Source organism: Octopus sinensis, linkage group LG1 (genome assembly GCF_006345805.1).
Source record: "Octopus sinensis linkage group LG1, ASM634580v1, whole genome shotgun sequence".
NCBI classification, from domain to species: domain Eukaryota; kingdom Metazoa; phylum Mollusca; class Cephalopoda; order Octopoda; family Octopodidae; genus Octopus; species Octopus sinensis.
In genome coordinates, this window is record NC_042997.1 from 144,334,210 (window position 1) to 144,354,617 (window position 20,408).

Consider the following 20,408-nt stretch of genomic DNA (forward strand, 5'->3'; position numbering starts at 1 on the left):
CATTTATTCACTCGTCTTATTTCATCAGAATTGCCTAGATATTTTTGGTTTTTACTTTTTATCTGTAAATCATCAAACATGAACAATACTTAAGTATAATATTCGTTCTTTTCAATTTCATTTCATCACATGTTGTTTTGCTTAATATTCTTACTTTGTTTCAAGCACATAATATGTATTGATTTAACTCTCTCAAGTGTTGGCTGTATTTTATAAAATGCCTGGTTTGTATTAGCTAAGCCGTTGTGGGATGTATTTACTCAATGCATTTACCAGCTGAGAAACTTGCGTATTCTCTTCGCTATTGATAATTGTTTTTTCCCTTGTTAGATTAATAAATTTCATAACGTAACACTTAGACACACACTCACATACACTCCATATGGTTTTTTTCATAAATTTCAAAAGCATGTTTGCATGTTGAATAGGCTAAAATTCCGATGTTTTTCCTCTTTCTGTTGATTTTCATGAGATGTTAGTGGGGAGATTGGGGAAAAGTTAGAAATTCTGGCATTTTCAACATAACTGGAAAATCTTTCCCAACTGAATTAGAGCCTTTTTTTCTCTCCCCCCTCCATGATATTTAATAACCAACTGATTGTCTTTTTGTTTGTCTTTAGTAATACAAAGAATCCAAAATAGCATATATTCTTTTCCCTTAGCATATTCTTAAGGATATTTGTAGATTATTAAAGGCTTTGGATACAGTCCTACTGGTTTTAATTTCACAGAAATTGTTGCAAACTTAGTTTACATTATTTTTTCATTCTTTATGACTTTTGCATATTCTTTACATTTCTTGCCAGCAAATGTTTGAAGAGCAGTTTTACATTTTCTTTTCACAATCTTATCTTTTCTTGTCTGTTATGATTTGGTTACGAGTAAAAAGTATAAAATTATGCAGAAAAAGGTTTCATAGAAATATCTGAGTATGAAACAGAACTAATAGAAGTTTCTAGAGTCAGTAATTATAATTTGCTATAAGAATTTTGTGTTCTTGTTCAAAATTTTATTTTTTTTTTTTTTTCTGTAATTTTGAAAAATATATTTGTAAATAATTTTCCTACTTTGTTTTTAATGCTCTCTCTTCCCTTCCTTCATTTTTCTCCTGTTGACTTTACAATTGACTCAGTGAATTTATTGACACTGAATCCCTTTCAAATTACCTTCTTGCTTGTCTTTTCTCCATTCTGCAACAATTCAAATTAAATATTTAATCATGCTAACATCAGCCTAAAAGATAGTCTACATGCACTCACTTGCTCACTCCTCTCTGGACTCTTTAAACTACGGAAATGATGATGTAGACAAGTGATGAAAATGACTGATTTATATTGAAGACTTACAATTTTGAGAGAAGGGTCAATTGGTACTATAGATCCTAGTACTTTACTGTAAAGAGATGGAACAAACATTGCATGGCATTTTTCTGGCACTCTAATTTTTCCAGCTCAATGCCTTAGAATATAAACTGTGATATTTGATCTTCAACCCTAAGTTAGGCATGTAATGAATCTGTTTATTTTCTTTGCGTCTTGACTTAAAATATGCATTTTTTCCCCTTAACATTATTTCGTATAAATTTAGTGACCTAATACTGAGAATAATTGAACAAAATAATTGTTGTCTTTGACTCAGTTTCTGATATAATCTAAGGAGTAACCCATTTCCTGTTATTACAAGTGGTGTTACTCTGAATTATGTCATTTGGCTTATGAATTTTTTTTTTTTTTTTTGATTAATTGAAGAAATATTTTGATTAGAGATTAAGTAGAATTTTATTTGTGTTTGTGTGCATGCTTCTACTTCATGCATGCACACACTCATACAGACTGTTCTAAATTTGAAGTTTTTACACATGAAATGCCTTTAATTAAACTTCATGTTATTTAAGTGTACTTTCATAAAAGTAGTACATGCACTTGATCACTTAAGCGTTCACTTTCCTATGCTTGCATGGGTTAGATGATTTTATTGAGGCAGATTTTCTCTGGTTGGATGCCCTTCCTCTTGCCACCCCTTATTCCGCTTCAAGCAAGGTAATATTTTCCCATGCCCAAACATGTTTTTGCAGAATATTTGAACTGAATGGCTTTGATTTATTAGCAATCATGTGATGTCAGCCTAAGGATGGTCACATACATGCGTGCACACACACATACATTGACATAATAATTGTAAATGTCATGCATTTCCCTTATCCTGTGAAAGCTGATTTGACCATGAGAAAATATTACTTAGCTTGGAAACAGGTATTGAGTTCTTCAGTTCAATATTAAACTATATATAAACTTGGTGCATGCATGCAAATGGGTTTCTTTAAGTTTGTCTACCCAATCCACTCATAATGCTTTGGTTGGCCTGTAGCTATAGAAGACACTTGCCCAAAGTGACTTGCAGTGGAACTGAACCTGAATCCATGTAGTTGTGGAAGTGAACTTCTCAGCCATGCCTGTGTCTATATAGCTATGTATTTTTATTATAGTATTGAAATATATTAGTCATGTGTGTGATAGCTAGACATGTTGGCAGGAAACACATGAAAATATGTATATTTGTAGTTTTTGATAGATGCGAATTCTTAAACAAGCTTTTTTTTTTTTTTTTTTTTTTTGTGGGGTGAGGTTGGTTCTTGCCAGAATTTTTAAAGTGTTGCTTAGTTTATTTCATTTAAAAAAAAAAAATTATTCTTCTATTTCCAACTTGATCAGAAACTTAACACAGCTCCTTGAAATATTGGTATTTCTAGTTCATACATTTTTCTTTCTGTTTTGCTTCAACGAGAATAACTCTTTGAACTTCTGTCATGCATCAAGCAACTGTAAATTTACTTGATTTTTCTCAAGCATTCTATTAAGTTCAGTTATACTAGTTATTGATTTCATTGACATGGTGCTGTTTTTGTTTTGTTATTTTTTTCAGCCTCCATTTTAGGACATGTAGTTCATTACCTGTCATCAATATTAGGTAATCAATATAGTTTATGGAAGTAGATACCTGCCAATTTCCCATTTTTTTTTTCTGTTTGCATTTGTTCTTCAGTAGCATTCATGAACCAAGAACTGTTTATTTTTTTTTACTTGTCTTGAATAAATTTAATATGGTTTTTAACTCTTACAAATTACCACTGATTCTCTTTCAAACATATACTCCTGGTTTTATTATAGCCTATATTTACACTCCTTCATCACAGTTGTTTGGTATGAAACTTGAACTTCCATGTATGAATTACTATTTATATTTTCAGTTTTGGTTTAACTACTAAGGATTTTAACAGGCTATGGGTTAATCTTCGGTGGTAGACTTTATCCATTGCCCAGTTTAACACCACTTCCTAGATGCTTTTGTCTCTTCTATTGCAAGTATTTGGTTAAGGGGGTCAGGTCTGAGGTTATGTCCTTCCCACTAATTTCTTGAGGCCCTGTTTACCTTCCTTATGATAATGACAAGAGAAAAAGAGGTATGCTTCTCTGGATCACTAAATATTAGCCAATGTCATTATATTCATGTTTAATGTTTGGAACAGAGTTGGTGACTGCTAATCTCTCATTTACATTTGGCTATAAGATGGCAGTAGTTGTCATTTTACTATTGATTTTCTGTTTTCTTGTAAGACATTGACTGTATTCTTGTTTACAGCTGTTTCAAGCTAATTTGATTTGCTCATTTAATATTAATCTTGAGGCTTTGAAGTTCTTCAAGCAATTGTTTTCCATTGCCTGAAACATTTAGCATCTCTATAGAATGCGAGAGGCCTTAATCCTTCTTAAATTGGTTAGAAGTTTCTCAATAGATCAAGACAAATTCTTTTGGAGTATACATGCTTTAAACTGTCATTTAAAATTCCAGACTTAGGATAAGCAGATGAAAACTAAACTGTTGGAAAGCCATTTATTATAGACTTTAATCCTAGGACAGCCTTCCCTTTCATGTTCATTTTTGATATTCTGCTGATTTATTAGTATAAAAACCATGATAGTATTTATCATTGCCTTTTTGAAGTTAATAGGAATTGACAAGTTTTAATTTTTTTTTTATGCTGAATCTTTGTTTTATTGTGCAAATAAACAAGATTGTAGTCATCAAGTGTTTTATTACTGTGCCACTGTGGAATTATTTAGTGCTTCTTTATTTCTGTTTTATCATTTTTAAATTGATCATAATTTTTGTGTTGGAGTTTTGCAATCATTTAGACAAACTGCTGCATTTTATTTTTGATGCAGAGATTTTACATCTTTCTGTGAAAATGGAAATTGGTTTACTGACATATACAGGCATATGTGTACATAAACAGGAATATGCATATATATGGGCACACATACAAAACATTTAATATCCATTTTTCCGTGCTTGCATGGATTAGATGGAACTTGTTGAATCAGATTTTTCAAGTCTCCTTCCTTTCCCATCTCCAACCCTCACCTGTTTTCAAGAAAGGTAATATTTTCCCATAGCTAAACATGCTTTTTGTGGAAGATTGAAAATGAACATCATTCTCCTACAAGATGCATGAACATACACATGCATGCACATATGCATGCACACAGTTTTTCAGTTTTTGCCTACCAAATCCACTCACAAGGCTTTGGACTTCATACTTTCCTTAGAACTGTTATACATGGTACTAAGGCATTGTCAGAAATGATTTCATAAATTGGACACTCTTCGTTATAAGAGAGACTGGCTCTTTGATTCCATCTTTACATTGTAACATCCACTTTTCCATGAAAGGAATTCTGTTGAGATGACTTTTTTACAGCCAGATGCTCTTTTTGCTGCCAACCCTTGCCTGTTTCCAAGTAAGGTAATAGTTCCCCAATAACCAGACATCTTCATCAGAAGAATTGAAACACTGCTTGCATGACTGACATTCACTTGAACTTCTTTTCATGATGAACTTTGTTTCTATCAAATCCATCAAAAAGCTCTTGTTGGTCCAAGGTTAAAGAAGACCCTTGCAAGAAGTGGCATATAATGGGAATGTACCTGAAACCATGTGGTTGAGAAGCAAACTTCTTAGCATACAGCTGTTGCATTGACACCTTCCTTGGTAGAAATTGAGCCCTAAAAGAAAATTTGTACACTGCTAATTAATCTCCCATAATGTCTGTAATTGGACTGTAGTCAGATACAATGTATCCTGTAGAAATCTCCTTTGGTTTTTTTTCTTTTTTTTCTTAAGCTGAAATTTTTACTATTTCATTTGACTTTCTTCTCTAGTGCATAGAAATAATTCACAATTTTTATACTTTTTATAAAATAAATAAATTCATCTTCTGGTTTTGTGGTAACAATGATGTTAATTTACTTCTACCATCAGACCACTTTCCTCTTAGCTATAACTTTGGCACAGTTCTGCTAACGTGGGTGACATAACATTCTCTAAAAAAAAAATATTGTCTTACATAACAGTAACACAATAATAATGGAGTATATAATTGCATTGGTTAACAAGTACTTCCAAGAAAGATTTCTGCCAGAAATCAATATAATCTATGATTCGCTCATATTTACTTATTATTTACAAGTATGCATGTTGTTGGATACTATTTACTGTTCTTATTTTAGTTATTGACTTTTCTTTCTCTGGAATATGATTTCTATGTTGGATCTGACAACTTGCTCTAGCTATTTGAAAACTTCATTGATTTTAATCATCTTAGTTTTCCCACCTTCCCAATATAACCACTGAATAATTTTAAATCAGTGCATTCTTGTTGGCATTTACAAGGTGGTATTTTAGTAACAAGGAAGAATATTCCAACCCCTTACTTAACAGCACTTAACTAAGCTGGTCTAGGATAGTCTGATTTTCTGTTTTTCTTTTCTTGAATATAGTTTTACAAGATGCTGGTAGTAAGACACCCATTCTTCTATGCTTTACTAGTTCTTCTCTTAAAATAAACATCAATCTTGTGAAAATAAATTTGATGCTCAGAAAGAGAAAATTACGTAAAGCTAAATATTTTAGAATTTCACACACTGTAGTTTTGAAATTCTAATTTTACTTCACTCAAATATACTTTATTTTATGTGTGTATTCATTTGCTTATTTCATGCTCAATAAGTATTAGTGATACACAACTAATTACAGCACTTATCTCTTGCAGTTCTTAAGAGGGAATTCTTTTTTTTTTTGTTTTGATTAGCTTAGTTTTTTTCTCTTATCTAAATTCTAGAAATTCAAGGAAAATTAACAAAAAAGTAATCTGGTTGGGTCATTAACTTGCATATCTGTTGGCCAAAAGGTTGTTGGATCACATCAGTTCATTAGCACCAGCTGTTTTCTTTGTAATGGTAGTTCTTGATGACTTTGAATCATTTGCCTATAAACAGGTTTTGTATGTTCATCTTCTAAGTACTGGTGTCTTCTTTATGATTAAGATTTCATTTAATATTGAACCATTTTATGATCAACAGGAATGGAATGGTAACACTTGACAGATTATCTGCAAAATATCATTAGGAACAGAACTTAGATAGCTTTCAAATTTATGACAGCAATAAATTTAAAATGTGATATTTCATTTGTTTTTGAAAATTTTATACTTTAGTATAAATCTCCTTTACCTGTCATTAAGTGCTTCTGAAGATTTTATGGGGTACATAGTCAATATCAAAGTGATCCCCAGAAAAGTTGGTTTCTACAGTACTATAACTCAAAGAAGCATTTCTTAATTATACAGTTTCTGCTCTTTTTTGCAGTGAATCTGATACTCTCTGCTTTCTATTTGGTGAATTAGACCACTTTAAAGTCGTACTTTGGTTATGCACAAATTGGTTCTTCCCATTTTTTTTTTTTAATAAAGGCAAGAATGTTTATCTTAGCTTGTATTTATTGAAAATCAAATTTGATTTTTGTAAAATATGAAATACTCAAGCCTAATGTTTTTAAGTTTATAGTTGTGATTCAGCAGACTTGTGATCAAAGGTACCCCAGCTTTGAGCATCTTTCCCCACCCCTAGAATTTTTAAGCAGTCTTTTTTTTTTTTTTTTGTAACTACAATATCTAATGTATTAAGGTAATAGTGTGATTTGAGGGAAATTTGGCTGTTATTTATATCAGAGTAAACAATCTAGTAGCACTTACCTTGCTTGTATTGGGGGAAATAGCATTAAATTTCCAAATGACAAGCTTATAGTTGTGAAAATGTAAATTGTAACATTTCACACTGGGCTTATCTTGAGAGAAAATTTACAAGTCTAAGATTGTAAGGCAGAATGTTAATTTCTGTTGCATGTCCCTGCCTCAAGTCATTAGAATGCCTACCTTCTAGCATACAGACCTATTCATTATATATAATAGACAAGATATATAAAAGTTGTGTGTGTGAGCCAATGATGGTGCCTCTCTACATAGTTACTCATCCTGGTAAAAACAGCAGCCAAGACTTCCTATCCTAATTACAGCATTTAGCTTTAGAAAAAAAGGGAAGGACACATATATTGTAGTTTGTGCATACCTCTAAAAAAGTAACAATTGCTCTTCCTTTTATCAGAACTGTTTGATGATTACTACGCTGGGGCTAAACATCATTTCAATTGATTATAAGCCATTGACTGATTTTTCTCTTTTCCTTCTATTAACAGAAAGTTGTGGTCAACATACCAGAAATACATGAAGGGAGATTGTATTCCCTTCAATAGTATTCGCGATGCATTCAATGAACTCAACCTTTATCCATCACTTACTCAGGGTAAGTTCTAAAGCTTTTACACATCATTTCAATCCTTTTCCATTCCTTAATGTTGTCTCTCCCATTCATATTTAACTCGTTTCATATATCTACTTTCTATTTTGCCATTGCTCTCCCTCCCCCGTCTCTCTCTCTCCCCCTAGCTCTCACTCTCTCGTGCGCTTGCTCTCTTCCTCCAGCTCTCGCTCTCTGTCTCATGCGCTCACCCCCACACCCCGCAGCTCTTGCTCTCTCGTGCTCTTGCTCCTCCCCTCACACACAGCTCTTGCTCTCTCATGCACTCACCACCCCCGCACCTCTCGCTCTCTGTCTCATGTGCTCGCTCTCTCCCCTCACCTCTCCCTCTCTCTTGTGTGCTCGCTCTCTCTCCCCCATCTCTCCCTCTGTCTCGTGTGCTCTCACCACTTCTCGCCTTTTGTTTTTGTTATTTTTCTTTCTCTGTTCCCAAATCATGTTCGCTGCGGGAAATTCAAAAATAAAATAAAAATTACAAACCCATGGATTTTCTTTACCAATCTCAATTTACATTATGCCTTAGAGTTTCTTTAATCATCTAACAGCGCCTTGTTTGAACAGTGACTAAATATATGTGTGCATGTTTGTACTTAGATTGTCAGTAATTTTGTCTTTTTAAAGGTACTTTAAAGTTACTGTACTTAGAAATCTTGGCAATACATCATCTTGAACTAAAAGACTGTGTGCTATAATGTGCACTAGGAATAAATTACATATTGAAATTTTAGCTTTTGCTAAAATTTGTCTTTTTACATGATTTTCCAATAAGTAAACAAAATAAAATTTTAAAATTAAGTAAACACTGAATAATGCTTAATTAGATAGAAATCAATTAAAAAAAGTATAGGAATTATATTAAAAGCAGATGATTATCAGATAGTTTTCAATCTCTTAAATCTTCTCTGATCACAAAAGCGAAAATAATGAAGAGTTGTGATGATCATACTTTTACTAAGGTATTGTAAAATATGCACCTGTTGTTGTGCATGTTAGAAAAGAGGCATTTTTGTCTTGTCATTTTTAAATTGTTTTTTCCAAATTTGTTGGTTTTTGTTAGGTTTTCAATGGATTAGTTTATATAAAATTTAGGTGCAGGAGTGGCTGTGTGGTAAGTAGCTTGTTTACCAACCACATGGTTCCGGGTTCAGTCCCACTGCGTGGCACCTTGGGCAAGCGTCTTCTACTATAGCCTCAGGCCGACCAAAGCCTTGTGAGTGGATTTGATAGACGGAAACTGAAAGAAGCCCGTCGTATGTATATATATGCGTGTGTGTATTTGTGTGTCTGTGTTTGTCCCCCTAGCATTGCTTGACAACCGATGCTGGTGTGTTTATGTCCCCGTTACTTAGCGGTTCGGCAAAAGAGACCGATAGAATAAGTACTGGGCTTACAAAAGAATAAGTCCCAGGTTCGAGTTGCTCAATTAAAGGCGGTGCTCCAGCATGGCCGCAGTCAAATGACTGAAACTAATAAAAGAGTATAAAAGAGTAATTTATAAAGGAGAGGGATACTGTACAGCAATAGTTATGCAAATATTCAATACATGTCTTAAGATGCAATGCCTATGAAGGGAAATATTAAAATCACAGGGAAAGACAATGTCTTCAATGGAGCCAATTGAGAAGCTGATAATCAATTGCTCAATTTGTTAGAAACAGCATTTACATCCCCTGTTACAATCTGTTTTGAAGAAAAATTAAAGGGGTGAAAATGTATAGAATTTCATATACACAGACATAATTTTGCAGTTAAATTTTTTTAGCAAACATGTGGTTTTGGCTTTGTATTCAATCTCCTTGTGTGGCACCCTTAACAATTGTCTTCTACTATAGCTCCAGGATGACCAACGCTTTTTAGACATTTGTGTGTGTCTCTCTTTGCATTTCACTTAATACTTAAGATGTTGGTTTTTTTACATCCTTTGTAAATTGGTGGTTCAGCAAAAAAAAAAAAAAAATCAATAGAATAAGCATGAAGCCTAAAATTATATTCAAGTGTCAATTTCATCAACAAAACCTTTTGAGGTGGTACTCCAACATGGTCACAGACTGAAATAAATAAGAGCATATTAGAGTAGACAGAAAACTGGCCCCCAACTGGAAACCTTTGATCATTGGTGTGTTCAGTAATGGTTTATTTGGGTGAGGCCAAAGGGTAACTATCATCAGCATTTAATGTCAGTTTTTCATGCTGGCATGGCTTGGATGATTTGAGGAGCTGGCAAACCAGATGTCTGCACCAAGCTAAACAGTAACCATGTTCTTAAATACAAATGTATCAGCACATTTAATGCATGCTTCATTAAAAATATTAAAATAAAATAAATCTTAATTTTATGACTAGTTCCCATTTTGGCATGAGTTGGGTAGGTTTTCATGATCTGAGCTCTTATTTGAAATTATTGCTCTCTGAAATAGTTTGAAGGACTGCATCTCTCATTTTTGGCTTGTTTTCTATGACTGAATATCTTTTGTCATTAATGTCACTCTAGTTTTGAGTGCATTGTTGTTGCAGAACTTAAGCTTGTGAGGTTGTTCTACTCCTGTAGTTACAAAGTGTAAGAACAAAAGATAACTGACACCAGAATAAGAGAGAAAAACAGCTACAAAGTTGAATATAAACTCAAAACTTTTTTTCTTAAGTGGTAACAAGCTAATTAAATACCCATATTCAATAATTCTGAAATGCTGCCTACATAACAAACAATACTTAAGTTCATATTGTGCATATTTAATACATAGAACAAGAAAATTTTGAAGTTAAATAAAACCTGTAGTTAAGGGGTGGGTAGGAGCTCTATATTTTCAATGTTTACTTTTGCAGTTGAAATTTCTTACTTCAACATATTTTTGACCTGTCTCTATCATTACCATTCTTTTATCTTTCAAGTATTTACTTTTTCCATAACTGTTTTCTATGAAAAGTCTAAATTTTACTTGTAGAATGGTTTCTTTATTTGGACTACAATTTCCTACTGCAAATTGACATTTCTATTTGTTGCAGTACCTAAATTGATATAAATGAAAGAATTCTTTAAATAACAATGCATATAGTCTATAAACATTGTCTAAATAGATTCTCTTTAAAGCTGTGTGTGGGGTGGGGGGTGAGGATGGAGCATGGTTGTGTGGTTAAGAAGCTTGCTTCCAAACCATTGTGTGGCACCTTGGACAAGTGTCATCTACTAAAGCCCTAGGTTGACCAAAACATTGTAAGTAGATTTGGTTGATGGAAAATGAAAGAAGTCCATTGTGTGTCTACCCTTGTCTTGGCATTGCATAATGGTTAACAAGCAACACTATCATACAAGAAATGTTGTTTGACTCTGTTCTGTGAAAAAATGCCTTGAGGGAAATATTGCTTTGCTTGGAAACATGTGACTACAAGATGCAATGCACCCAACTATAGATCTGCCTCAAATTTCATCTGCCCCATAAAAGCATAGAAAAAGTGAATGTTAAAACAATATGTCCTCATCATTTTAATGCCTGCACATAAAGGACAAGCTTATTTTGATTTCCATCAACCAAATCTTATTTTTGACCAGCCTGAGGTTTTAGACACTTGTCTAAGGTGCCATATGATGGGAGTGAACCTGAAACCAGATAGTTGGGAAGCAAACTTCTTAATCACACAGCCATGCCTTCCTGCAGCCTTACAATGGGAGTGAATAATTACATATTTTTTTCTGATTTTGTCATGAGATTTTTAGGATAGATTTCTGATTTATTAATTTTATGATGCTTTTGTAAATTTATTATTACTCATTATTTCATTGTTTTATTCTACTCAGTATTAACTGAAATTTTAATTTCTCTTTTTAACTAAATTGCAATTATATAATTGAAAATGGGGCAATATATTTGTACTTAGTGTTTTCAGTTTGCTTTTGCTAGTCTGAATTCACTCGGTATATTTTTCACAATTTAACTAGAAGTTACTGTAAATGTCAACTTATTAGTTAAATTAGTGATTTGGTGCAAAGCTTATTTAAGAAAAATGTTTTATAAAATTTGTTAATGGGGAAATCTTTTTGTGACTGTTATATAATTTATTTCCAGCACTGAAATATTTCGAATACAATTCATTTCATTTGGTGGTCTGGTCTTGTCTTGTTAAGTATCCAATTTAAGAGCCACAGATGGCAAAGTTGATAGGGTGCTAGCTTATCTAAAGGATTGGTGGTTAATTTCCTGTCACCAGCAGTGCACTTTGTTCATGGTAAAGATACTGAAGTAGATTGTAAAAACGGTACTTATCTCTATAAGCTGTGCAACAGTACTATAAAATCAACGGCTAATTTAGCTTGTAGTGCTGTTTGACTGTGTCTTGGAGAGGGATGCAGTCCATTGGGCTGGCTTGCTTCAGATACACATGCAGTATATATGGGTCCTGGGACACATTGCAACCGTGTAATCACTGTAGCTTTGCAGAATCTCCATATTGTTTAGTATATTCACTTTCAGAGAAAAGTGAAGTAGTTTATATAAAATCTTTAAAAGTAAAAGTTAATTCACATGAAAAGGCTAATATAAATGGACTGATACTTTAACGACAATGTATACATTAACCAATTAAAACAGATATCAAACACTGATAGCACTATCAACTGATTGTCCTACCTAAAGACACACATACACAGAGGGACATGGACAGATACACACACACACAGGGACATGGAGACACACACAGATGCAGGCAGGTGGGCGGACGGACGGACAGACGGAGGAAGTAAATGTCTTTATGAAATAATTGGTTTTTATTGATAGTCATGAAAATAGGCATGATGGCTTTTCACAGAAAATATCAATCGGATGTAACTGAATTTAAAGAAACAAACTGAAAAGAATTTCCAGTTTATTAGCCATTAGACTGTTACCTTCCTTAATTTACCTTTTACCTGGCCTGATATACCATATTTTAATGTGTATAAGGAACCCATTTTGACAAAAATTAGTTAACAAAAAATGTATGGGAGTTTCTTATACATGGATATTATAATCTCTTACAAAACCTTTTTTCCAAATTTTAAGCCCCCAAAACTAGAGGGTTCCTATCGATCTTAAAATATGGTAATTATCTTGCAGAGAAAAAGGTATTCAATAACAGATATTACAATTATTCATAAGTATTAGTCTGTTTTAACCCATAAATTTTCATATTCTGGCATTTTTTGGGATGTGAGGTTAAGATGCTTTGACTACAGACCATATAGTCATAAGTTCTAACATTACTGCTGATGTTCTTGAGCATGACTTGTTCCATTTTGTTTTATAGTTGCATAGTTAACAGAAAATTCATCCAGCTGTGCAAATAATTGCTTCAATATAAACCATTCCACCTGTGCAAATAAACCTATAAGCAATTCCATTATAATCAATCACAGTATGAGCCTGTTGCCTGTTTTGTTGACCCTGGCTTGGAGAGATTAAAAGGAGAAAATCAGCTCAAGACGTGTTCCTTAAATGGCTAAGTAATAAGGCCTATGACCTCCACCATCTGGAGTTTTGTGATATTGATAGTGTTTATGTTTAGTTTAATATTGCTAACCATTTAGTCTAGTACTTTGCAGTGTTGTCTTTATAACTACATATAAGGACAGCTATAATGAATATTAGTTATAGTGTTACCTGTTTCAAGGGGAATAGTTTTTCTGGTAATTTATTCATGTAAACGTTTTTAGCTGTCTACTCAATGTCTTGCTTTTATTCCAGTTGAAACAAGGTTATGTACTCAACCATAAATGGATTTTATGGCTCTAAACTCAGCCTAAAGCTGTGCAAATGTATTGATTTCATTTCTAGATCCTCTAATGATTCAATGAGAAATTATAGTGGGACACAGTTTAAAGCAGCTGGTATTGACCCACTGTTGCCTGACCTACATACACAGGGCCATTAACCCATTAGCATTTAAACTGGCCACATTGGGTCAAAATATTCTTGTTTAGTGCATAAACTGGCCAGAACCAGCCTCTCCCACTAATCCTACAATGTCATTCTAAAAATAAACAATCACATTATTGAAATCTCGAAGCTATGTGATAATGCATGATTGATTCAAAATGATATGAATTACATTTAACATAATCGAAGCTATGAGATAATGCATGATTAATTTAATCTGAATGCCAAAAGGTTTACAGTTTTACATCTGATTTCTCTGCTGGAATGGGTTGTTAAGATTAATTTTGTGGTTACTTCCCTCTTTGATGGGCTGGAAGATCACACATTGCCTCTATGCTTCATTTTTGGTTTGGTTTCTGTGGCTTGATCCTCTTATCACCAACCACTTTAAAGTCTGTTCTGGGTGCATTTTGTTGTGACAGTAGTTGAGTTACCTTTTACCCAGAAGATTAATCTCTATTATCAAATTTTATGTCTTCTGATTATATTCCTTTTGGTGCATATATTGTTGCAGTTAGGTTTTTCACAAACTGCAGCATTGTTCAAGAATTGATTTGGCATCTTAGTTTGACCAAGGATTTGATATGTGGAAGTGTGCGTAAAATCATTTAATGTCTGTTTTCCATGTTGGCATGGGTTGGACAATTTGTTAGGGGCTGAGTAGGCAGAAGACTGCACCAGGGTTCACTGTCTGTTTTGGGAGGGCTTTTACTGCTGGATGCCCTTCCTAACACCAACCACCTTACTGAGTGCTTTTTTAAAGATTTGCCTTTTCATGCTCACATGGATCAGAGAAAATTTGTTAGAGTGAATTTTCTATGGCTGGATGCTCTTATCACCAACCCTCACTCTTTACTTGTAAGGTTGAAAATAGATGTCACTGTTTGAATGACAGTGACATTCACTTGCAGTTACCCACAATGTCAAGACTTTTTCAGAATCAGCTTAGTAGAAAGCTGGACTAAATACTTTGCTGTGTCTTGCCATTTTTGGCAGACTATGGCATGACAATATTGCTGCTAATCCCTTGTAGTTTTGATAAAATGATGACGGTATCCATTCTGTTCTGCAGCAGGGTTTTTCTGCTTTGTTATAAGGAATCCTTATTACAAGGACCTTGCTTACTTGCTGAAAGGAAGCTGGAACTAAAAGTGGGTCAGTGACATTCACCAATTGAAATATTTTAATTACTTTGCTTGGTAATTCCCCACCTCCTTTTCTATACATCAAGTTGTGTGATAATATAAAGAAAAAAGACTTTGAAGACTTATGAACAATGTTTTGCAAGAAGTATTTTTTTTTCATTTGATTTTATCTTTATTTGTACATATCTGGCTATTTCCTTTGCAAGCAACTTGAATAATTGCTTTATCAAATAGTTGGATGACTGAAATGATATTTGAAGTACCAAATGGGAATTTTTAGTTTGAAATTAAGGCTTGTCTTATTTTAAAGACTTATCTACCAATATATTATTGTTGTTGCCATTAGCTGTATCAATATTGGGTTTGGACTAGTATCAAATATGGAGGAAAGTGTGTGAGATATATGATGTAATATATCAAAGTGCAGGCTTGTTTTTAATGATTTTTTTTTAGCGAGCTAAATATCAATAATATAGCAAATTTGGTTCAATCAACTGCAGTCTATCCAATTTTTGTATATTATTGATGTTATTTTACTCCAGTTGAAAGAAAATGTTTGATCTTGGTTGTATTTGAAATTGAGATAATGAAACTATCACATTACTTATTCTAATCACCCAGGATGGCTCACTAAATTGTTATATCCATTTTAGCTCTCAGTATTAGTTGCAATTTTTATGCTTAACACTATGCCATCCACTGCCAACTGAGTGATCCTCTATGCAGTCACAATTATGAAGCAGTGGAATGGTAGAATTGTTATAGTACCAGACTAAATAAATTGCTTTGATTTCAAATTCTACCAGAGTCAGCTTTACCTTTCGTCTTTCTAGAGTTGATAAAAACACTGAGATTGATTTAACTAACCTGCCCCTTATCATTAATTTCTGATTTATATTGTACCCAGTGCTGGATTAACCATTAAGCAAAATAAGCACTTGCTTAGAGCATCAAGGGAAAAGAAACCACAACAGAAATGGTAAATGGTTTACAGCACAAAAGAAATCACTTCAAACTTGCTAAGATAATATTTGAAGGGGTTTATATGATTGGAAATATAATTTCGAAGTGTTAATGGTGTCATAATGAATATCTGATAAGACTTTGCAATGGAAAAAAGTACAAAACTCTTCAAAAATAAACATTTTTTTCCCATCTTACTGAAAATTGTTTCATTTTGAAAAATGTTATGGCTTATTGTTTATAGTTTGACTTTATGGGGGGTGGGCACCAAAATCTTTTTAAATGCTTAGGGCCTCTATGGGTGTTAATCTGGCCCCAATTGTACCAATGTAAAAAAAATCATTAATCTAAAAAAAAAAAATTTTTTTTCAGTTAAAAAAAATTGTACTCTCCAATGCACTTTATCTGGTTTAAAAGTATGGATAACAACTGAAAAGCCTTGTGTTAAGGTTCAGTCAGTCAGGGCTGACCTGAGCCTAAACAGTAAGCACACATAATTAGATTCTTATTCAGTTGTGTAAGGAGTGGTATTTAAATTGGGGTTTATTTTCATTCTCCTGTTATTTTCACTCTCCTGTAAACAAATTTCAGGTGATACTAGAAGTAAAAATGCAATTAACTCAAGTTGATACTGCATAGCAATTTTGTCTGGTATATTATTAAACAAACCATCTTCTTAGTTATCCTATAAAATCAATTGAGACCAGTTACAATTTAACTCATCAGTGTAAATTATCTTTGAAAGGAACTTCCTCTCTCAATTGTTACCACCCCATTCAACTGAGTATAGGAAATAGCTGGTGGCTGGAATTTAACTTGTCTCAGACAAATTAGTTTCATATGTGAGACTGAATTAATCTAATGGCTGAGCAAGTTTGCTTTCAGATTCATTCATCTTTGCTTCATAAAACCTATAGTGTCTGATTTGTCAAAATTATTCTGTAGGATTTTACTTGACATTTTAATGCTTTAAAAACACCTCTGCCATTAAGCACTTATGAAAATGTAGGTGAATTTCCAAATCTATTGTCATTACTTTTGTCGTCTTTTTCTCAGATTTTGCTGTTGTCTAATACACACAACAGCTTCATTTTACTTTAGTTTTTCATTCTCCATATTTCTTTTTCTGTAGACTCTTCAAAGTAGCAATATTAGAAATCTGTTCAAACACTTTCATTTAATTTTTGACAACCTCTGTAAAAGTTTATATATATATATATATATATATATATATAAACTTTTACAGAGGTTATGAAAACGTGAATGGATATGTGTGTGTGTGATTTTATATATATATATACATATATATATATAAAATCACACACACACACATATCCATTCACGTTTTCATTGTGTAGTACAGCTATTCCATTCCTTTTAACAGGTTTGACATTTTCTTTTAGTTATGTATTCTGAGTATGCTAAACTAGTATTACAAAAGCAGTAGTCTGATTAATTTAAAGTGAAGTTTGTGAGTTTGGCTAAGTTTGTATGCTGTGGACAGAAGAATTTGATGTTTCAACATTGTCCATTTAAGAGGGAGAGATTTCTCTGAAAGGACAACTTTGAAATGTCAGATTTCTTTTCTCTTTGTAGCATACAAACTTATGGAAACACTTGAACTTCAGTGTAGAATTTTTGCCAACATAGACTACCACTATTTTCTTCAAACTCTTAACTTTTTGCATAATTTACAAGATGTTTGAGATAACTCTTGTGTTAAGTTTACCACATAGGACAAATGTCTTCCGGTTACTTCCATGGACCAACCACTGCCTTGTGAGTCAACTTGGTAAATGAAGACTGGAAGGAAGCACATTGTGTTTCTGTGTGCCTCTGTTTGTTTTCCTTGCCACCACCACTTCACAACTGGTATTGGTCTATTTATGTCTTCAGAAGCCAGCAGTTCAGCAAATGAGACCAATAGAATAACAAACAAACTTAAAAATAAGAACTGGTATTGATCTGTTTGACCAAAGCCTTTCAAGGTGGGGCTCTAGAGTGGCTGCAGTCCAGTGACTAAAACAAATAGGATATATGAAATATTTCTAGATGTTTCAATTTTTGAACATCACATATTTCAATAAACCATTAACAAAAAAAGTGAAATCTCTTTTGCATTTGGTTTTCAGGTGTGATTGTAAAATTAGAATTTCATATGTAGTTACATTTTTGGTAAATAAAATGACATATAGGGTTTGTTTTTTTTTCTCTAGTGGTCTTATGCCTTAATACATAAATAAGTAAAGATTTCTTGGAAATTTAGTACTGTTTAAAAAATGATATAGGAAGGTAATGAAAGGTAGAAGTAATATTCAGCTCGTATAAATGAAATTTTTCTTTTGTGCGTTATTTGTTGGCCATTATTGATTTTGTTTTCTTAAATTTTACCTGTTCTTACTGGTTACCTGTCTCATTTTTTAATCTTTTAACCAGTTTATCTATTTTATCCAGTTCTCTATGTAATCCATTGGGAAAAAGTGAACAAGTACATACTCCAGTCATTAAGAAAATTATATCCAGATAAAATATTTTCTATTTTTAGGCTTAGAATTGTATCTCATCTAATCAACTCAGAAGAGATGGCCACTGTTAGGGAAATGTAATACTTCTAATCTGTTTTTATAGATTTCAATACACTCCTCATTTTTTTAATGTTTTCTGTTAGCATTTTGGTTAGGTTAGTCAATATCTCTACAAGCTTATTCTTTCTCCTCTTGACTCTAGATAATAATGGCACTATAAATCTTTCTGTAGTAGGTATTGTTGTCTTCATATTGATAAGGTTATGGCTGCCATTCCATTGCAGTAGTTCTCCTGTAAATATTTTGTAAAGAATTCTGCTTCTTTGTTAAATTGTTTTCTATCTCTTGTATATTGATAGAAATTTTACATTTTGTTTACTTTCAATGTCTGCCTTTCATGGTCATTGACAATTTACTGTGGAAACTTAACCAGGAGATAAATTATCTCCTCGATAAAGGGGTTTATTTCAAATCTACTGATCGGTCAACAATCATGCTATTACTCTTGGGTACTTCACAGGGATTCTGGTTATTAGTTGATTTATGCATGGAGTAGTTAGTTACCAACAGGAAATTGCTATTAGGAAACAAATCTTTGTTTCCATTATTTCCATCTCTATAGCTGTTATTCTGCTTCATGTAATATATTTCTAGTTTTCTTTTTGTCATATACTAAACACTTGGATAGCTGTGTAGTTAAGAATCTTGCTTCACAACCATGTAATTTTGGGTTCAGTTCCATTGTATGGTACTTTGTGCGAGTGTGTATTATAACCCTAGGCTGACCAATGCCATGAGTAAATTTGGTAAACAGAAACTGTATGGTAGTCTGTATGTGTGAATGCTTTTGTATTGTCCCTCCATACCACTTGACGACTAATGTTGATTTGTTAACATCTCTGTAACTTAGTGGTTCAGCAGACACGACTGATAGAATACTTAAAAACTACATACTGTTGTCAATTTGTTCAACTGAACTCTTCAAGGCAGTATCCCAGCATCACCACAGTCCAATGGTCGAAACTGCTAAAAGCTATACATAAAGTTGCTAAATTAAACAGGATGCTGGTCATCAGTTGAAACCGAAATCCCTTGATATTTCAGTATGTGAAGTATCTTAATTCTTTAGAGTCTGTCTATTTAACAAGATGAGGATAAAAACATTATCATTCCTGATATCACTGATATCAAGTTAGTTGCTTAACTCACTTTTCTATGATCTCTTGGCCTTTTTCTATTCTTACGTTCTTTGGGCTCTAAAATTACTGTGTAGTTTAGTTTGCTTCCCTACCATGGTTTTGGTTTCAGTCTTACTGCACAACACCTGTGACATGGTTTCTACTAGAAACTCAAGTTAACCATTATCTTGCAAATAAATTTTGGAGAGAGAAACTGTAAGAAGCCTATTGAGTATGTATGTGTTTGTATGTATGAATACTGACACCCTATGACTTTACTTCATGCCACCAGAGTGAAATAGTGATATGTTTACATACCTTGTTGCAATGACCAGTTGCATTGCACTTTCAAAGACCTGTGGAATAAATCCTTTACTTGAAAAACAGGTAAGTGAGTGACAAAAGCATTCAGCCATAAAAATCTTCCCTCAGATAAGTCCCTACATAAACCATGCTACTATGAAAAAAAAAAAAAAGTGGACGTTGAATGAATGAATGAATGAATGAATATTGCTGTGTGTGCCAAAATCAGGTCTTGGAATGTTATCACACACCATTCCATGAGGCTGCTGGCTTGATTGGCATTGTCATTTTATCCAAATTACTCTCACAACAAGGTTAATTAATGTGCCAGGCAACTAGCCATACAGGGTTATGATTTTAAGAATCTAGACAAATTACGGTTTGTCTTTCTCTACTCCGTTGGAAATAGATGATTTGCTCATTTCATGATTGAGTGCTTGCTTTAACAATTTGGATGCAAATAGCTAAATTAGCAGAATCCATCTCGTTTATGTTCTCAATGGATGAAAAAGTAAGCTTTTCTCCACCTCCTCTGTTTTCCCATGTTTGATTTGATATATTTGTCAATCAATGCACACAAGCTTCTTAGATGCATTATTGTTCTATTCTGTGTAGTAGAAATAAATTTTCATGATGTTTGTCTATTATAACTTGTGTATTGTTACTTCTGTACAC

At 33.1% G+C, this 20,408-nt stretch overlaps 1 protein-coding gene across 5 annotated transcripts in view; it reads left to right on the forward strand.

Moving 5' to 3' along the window:
- Window positions 1-20,408, forward strand: part of LOC115214842 — a 206,426-nt gene that overhangs the window by 79,848 nt on the left and 106,170 nt on the right. For all 5 annotated transcript variants that reach the window (XM_036505572.1, XM_029783879.2, XM_036505575.1 and 2 more), the window contains one exon: window positions 7,592-7,698. In XM_036505572.1, coding sequence (XP_036361465.1) covers window positions 7,592-7,698 — 107 coding nt within the window. The remainder of the gene's footprint in view (window positions 1-7,591; window positions 7,699-20,408) is intronic.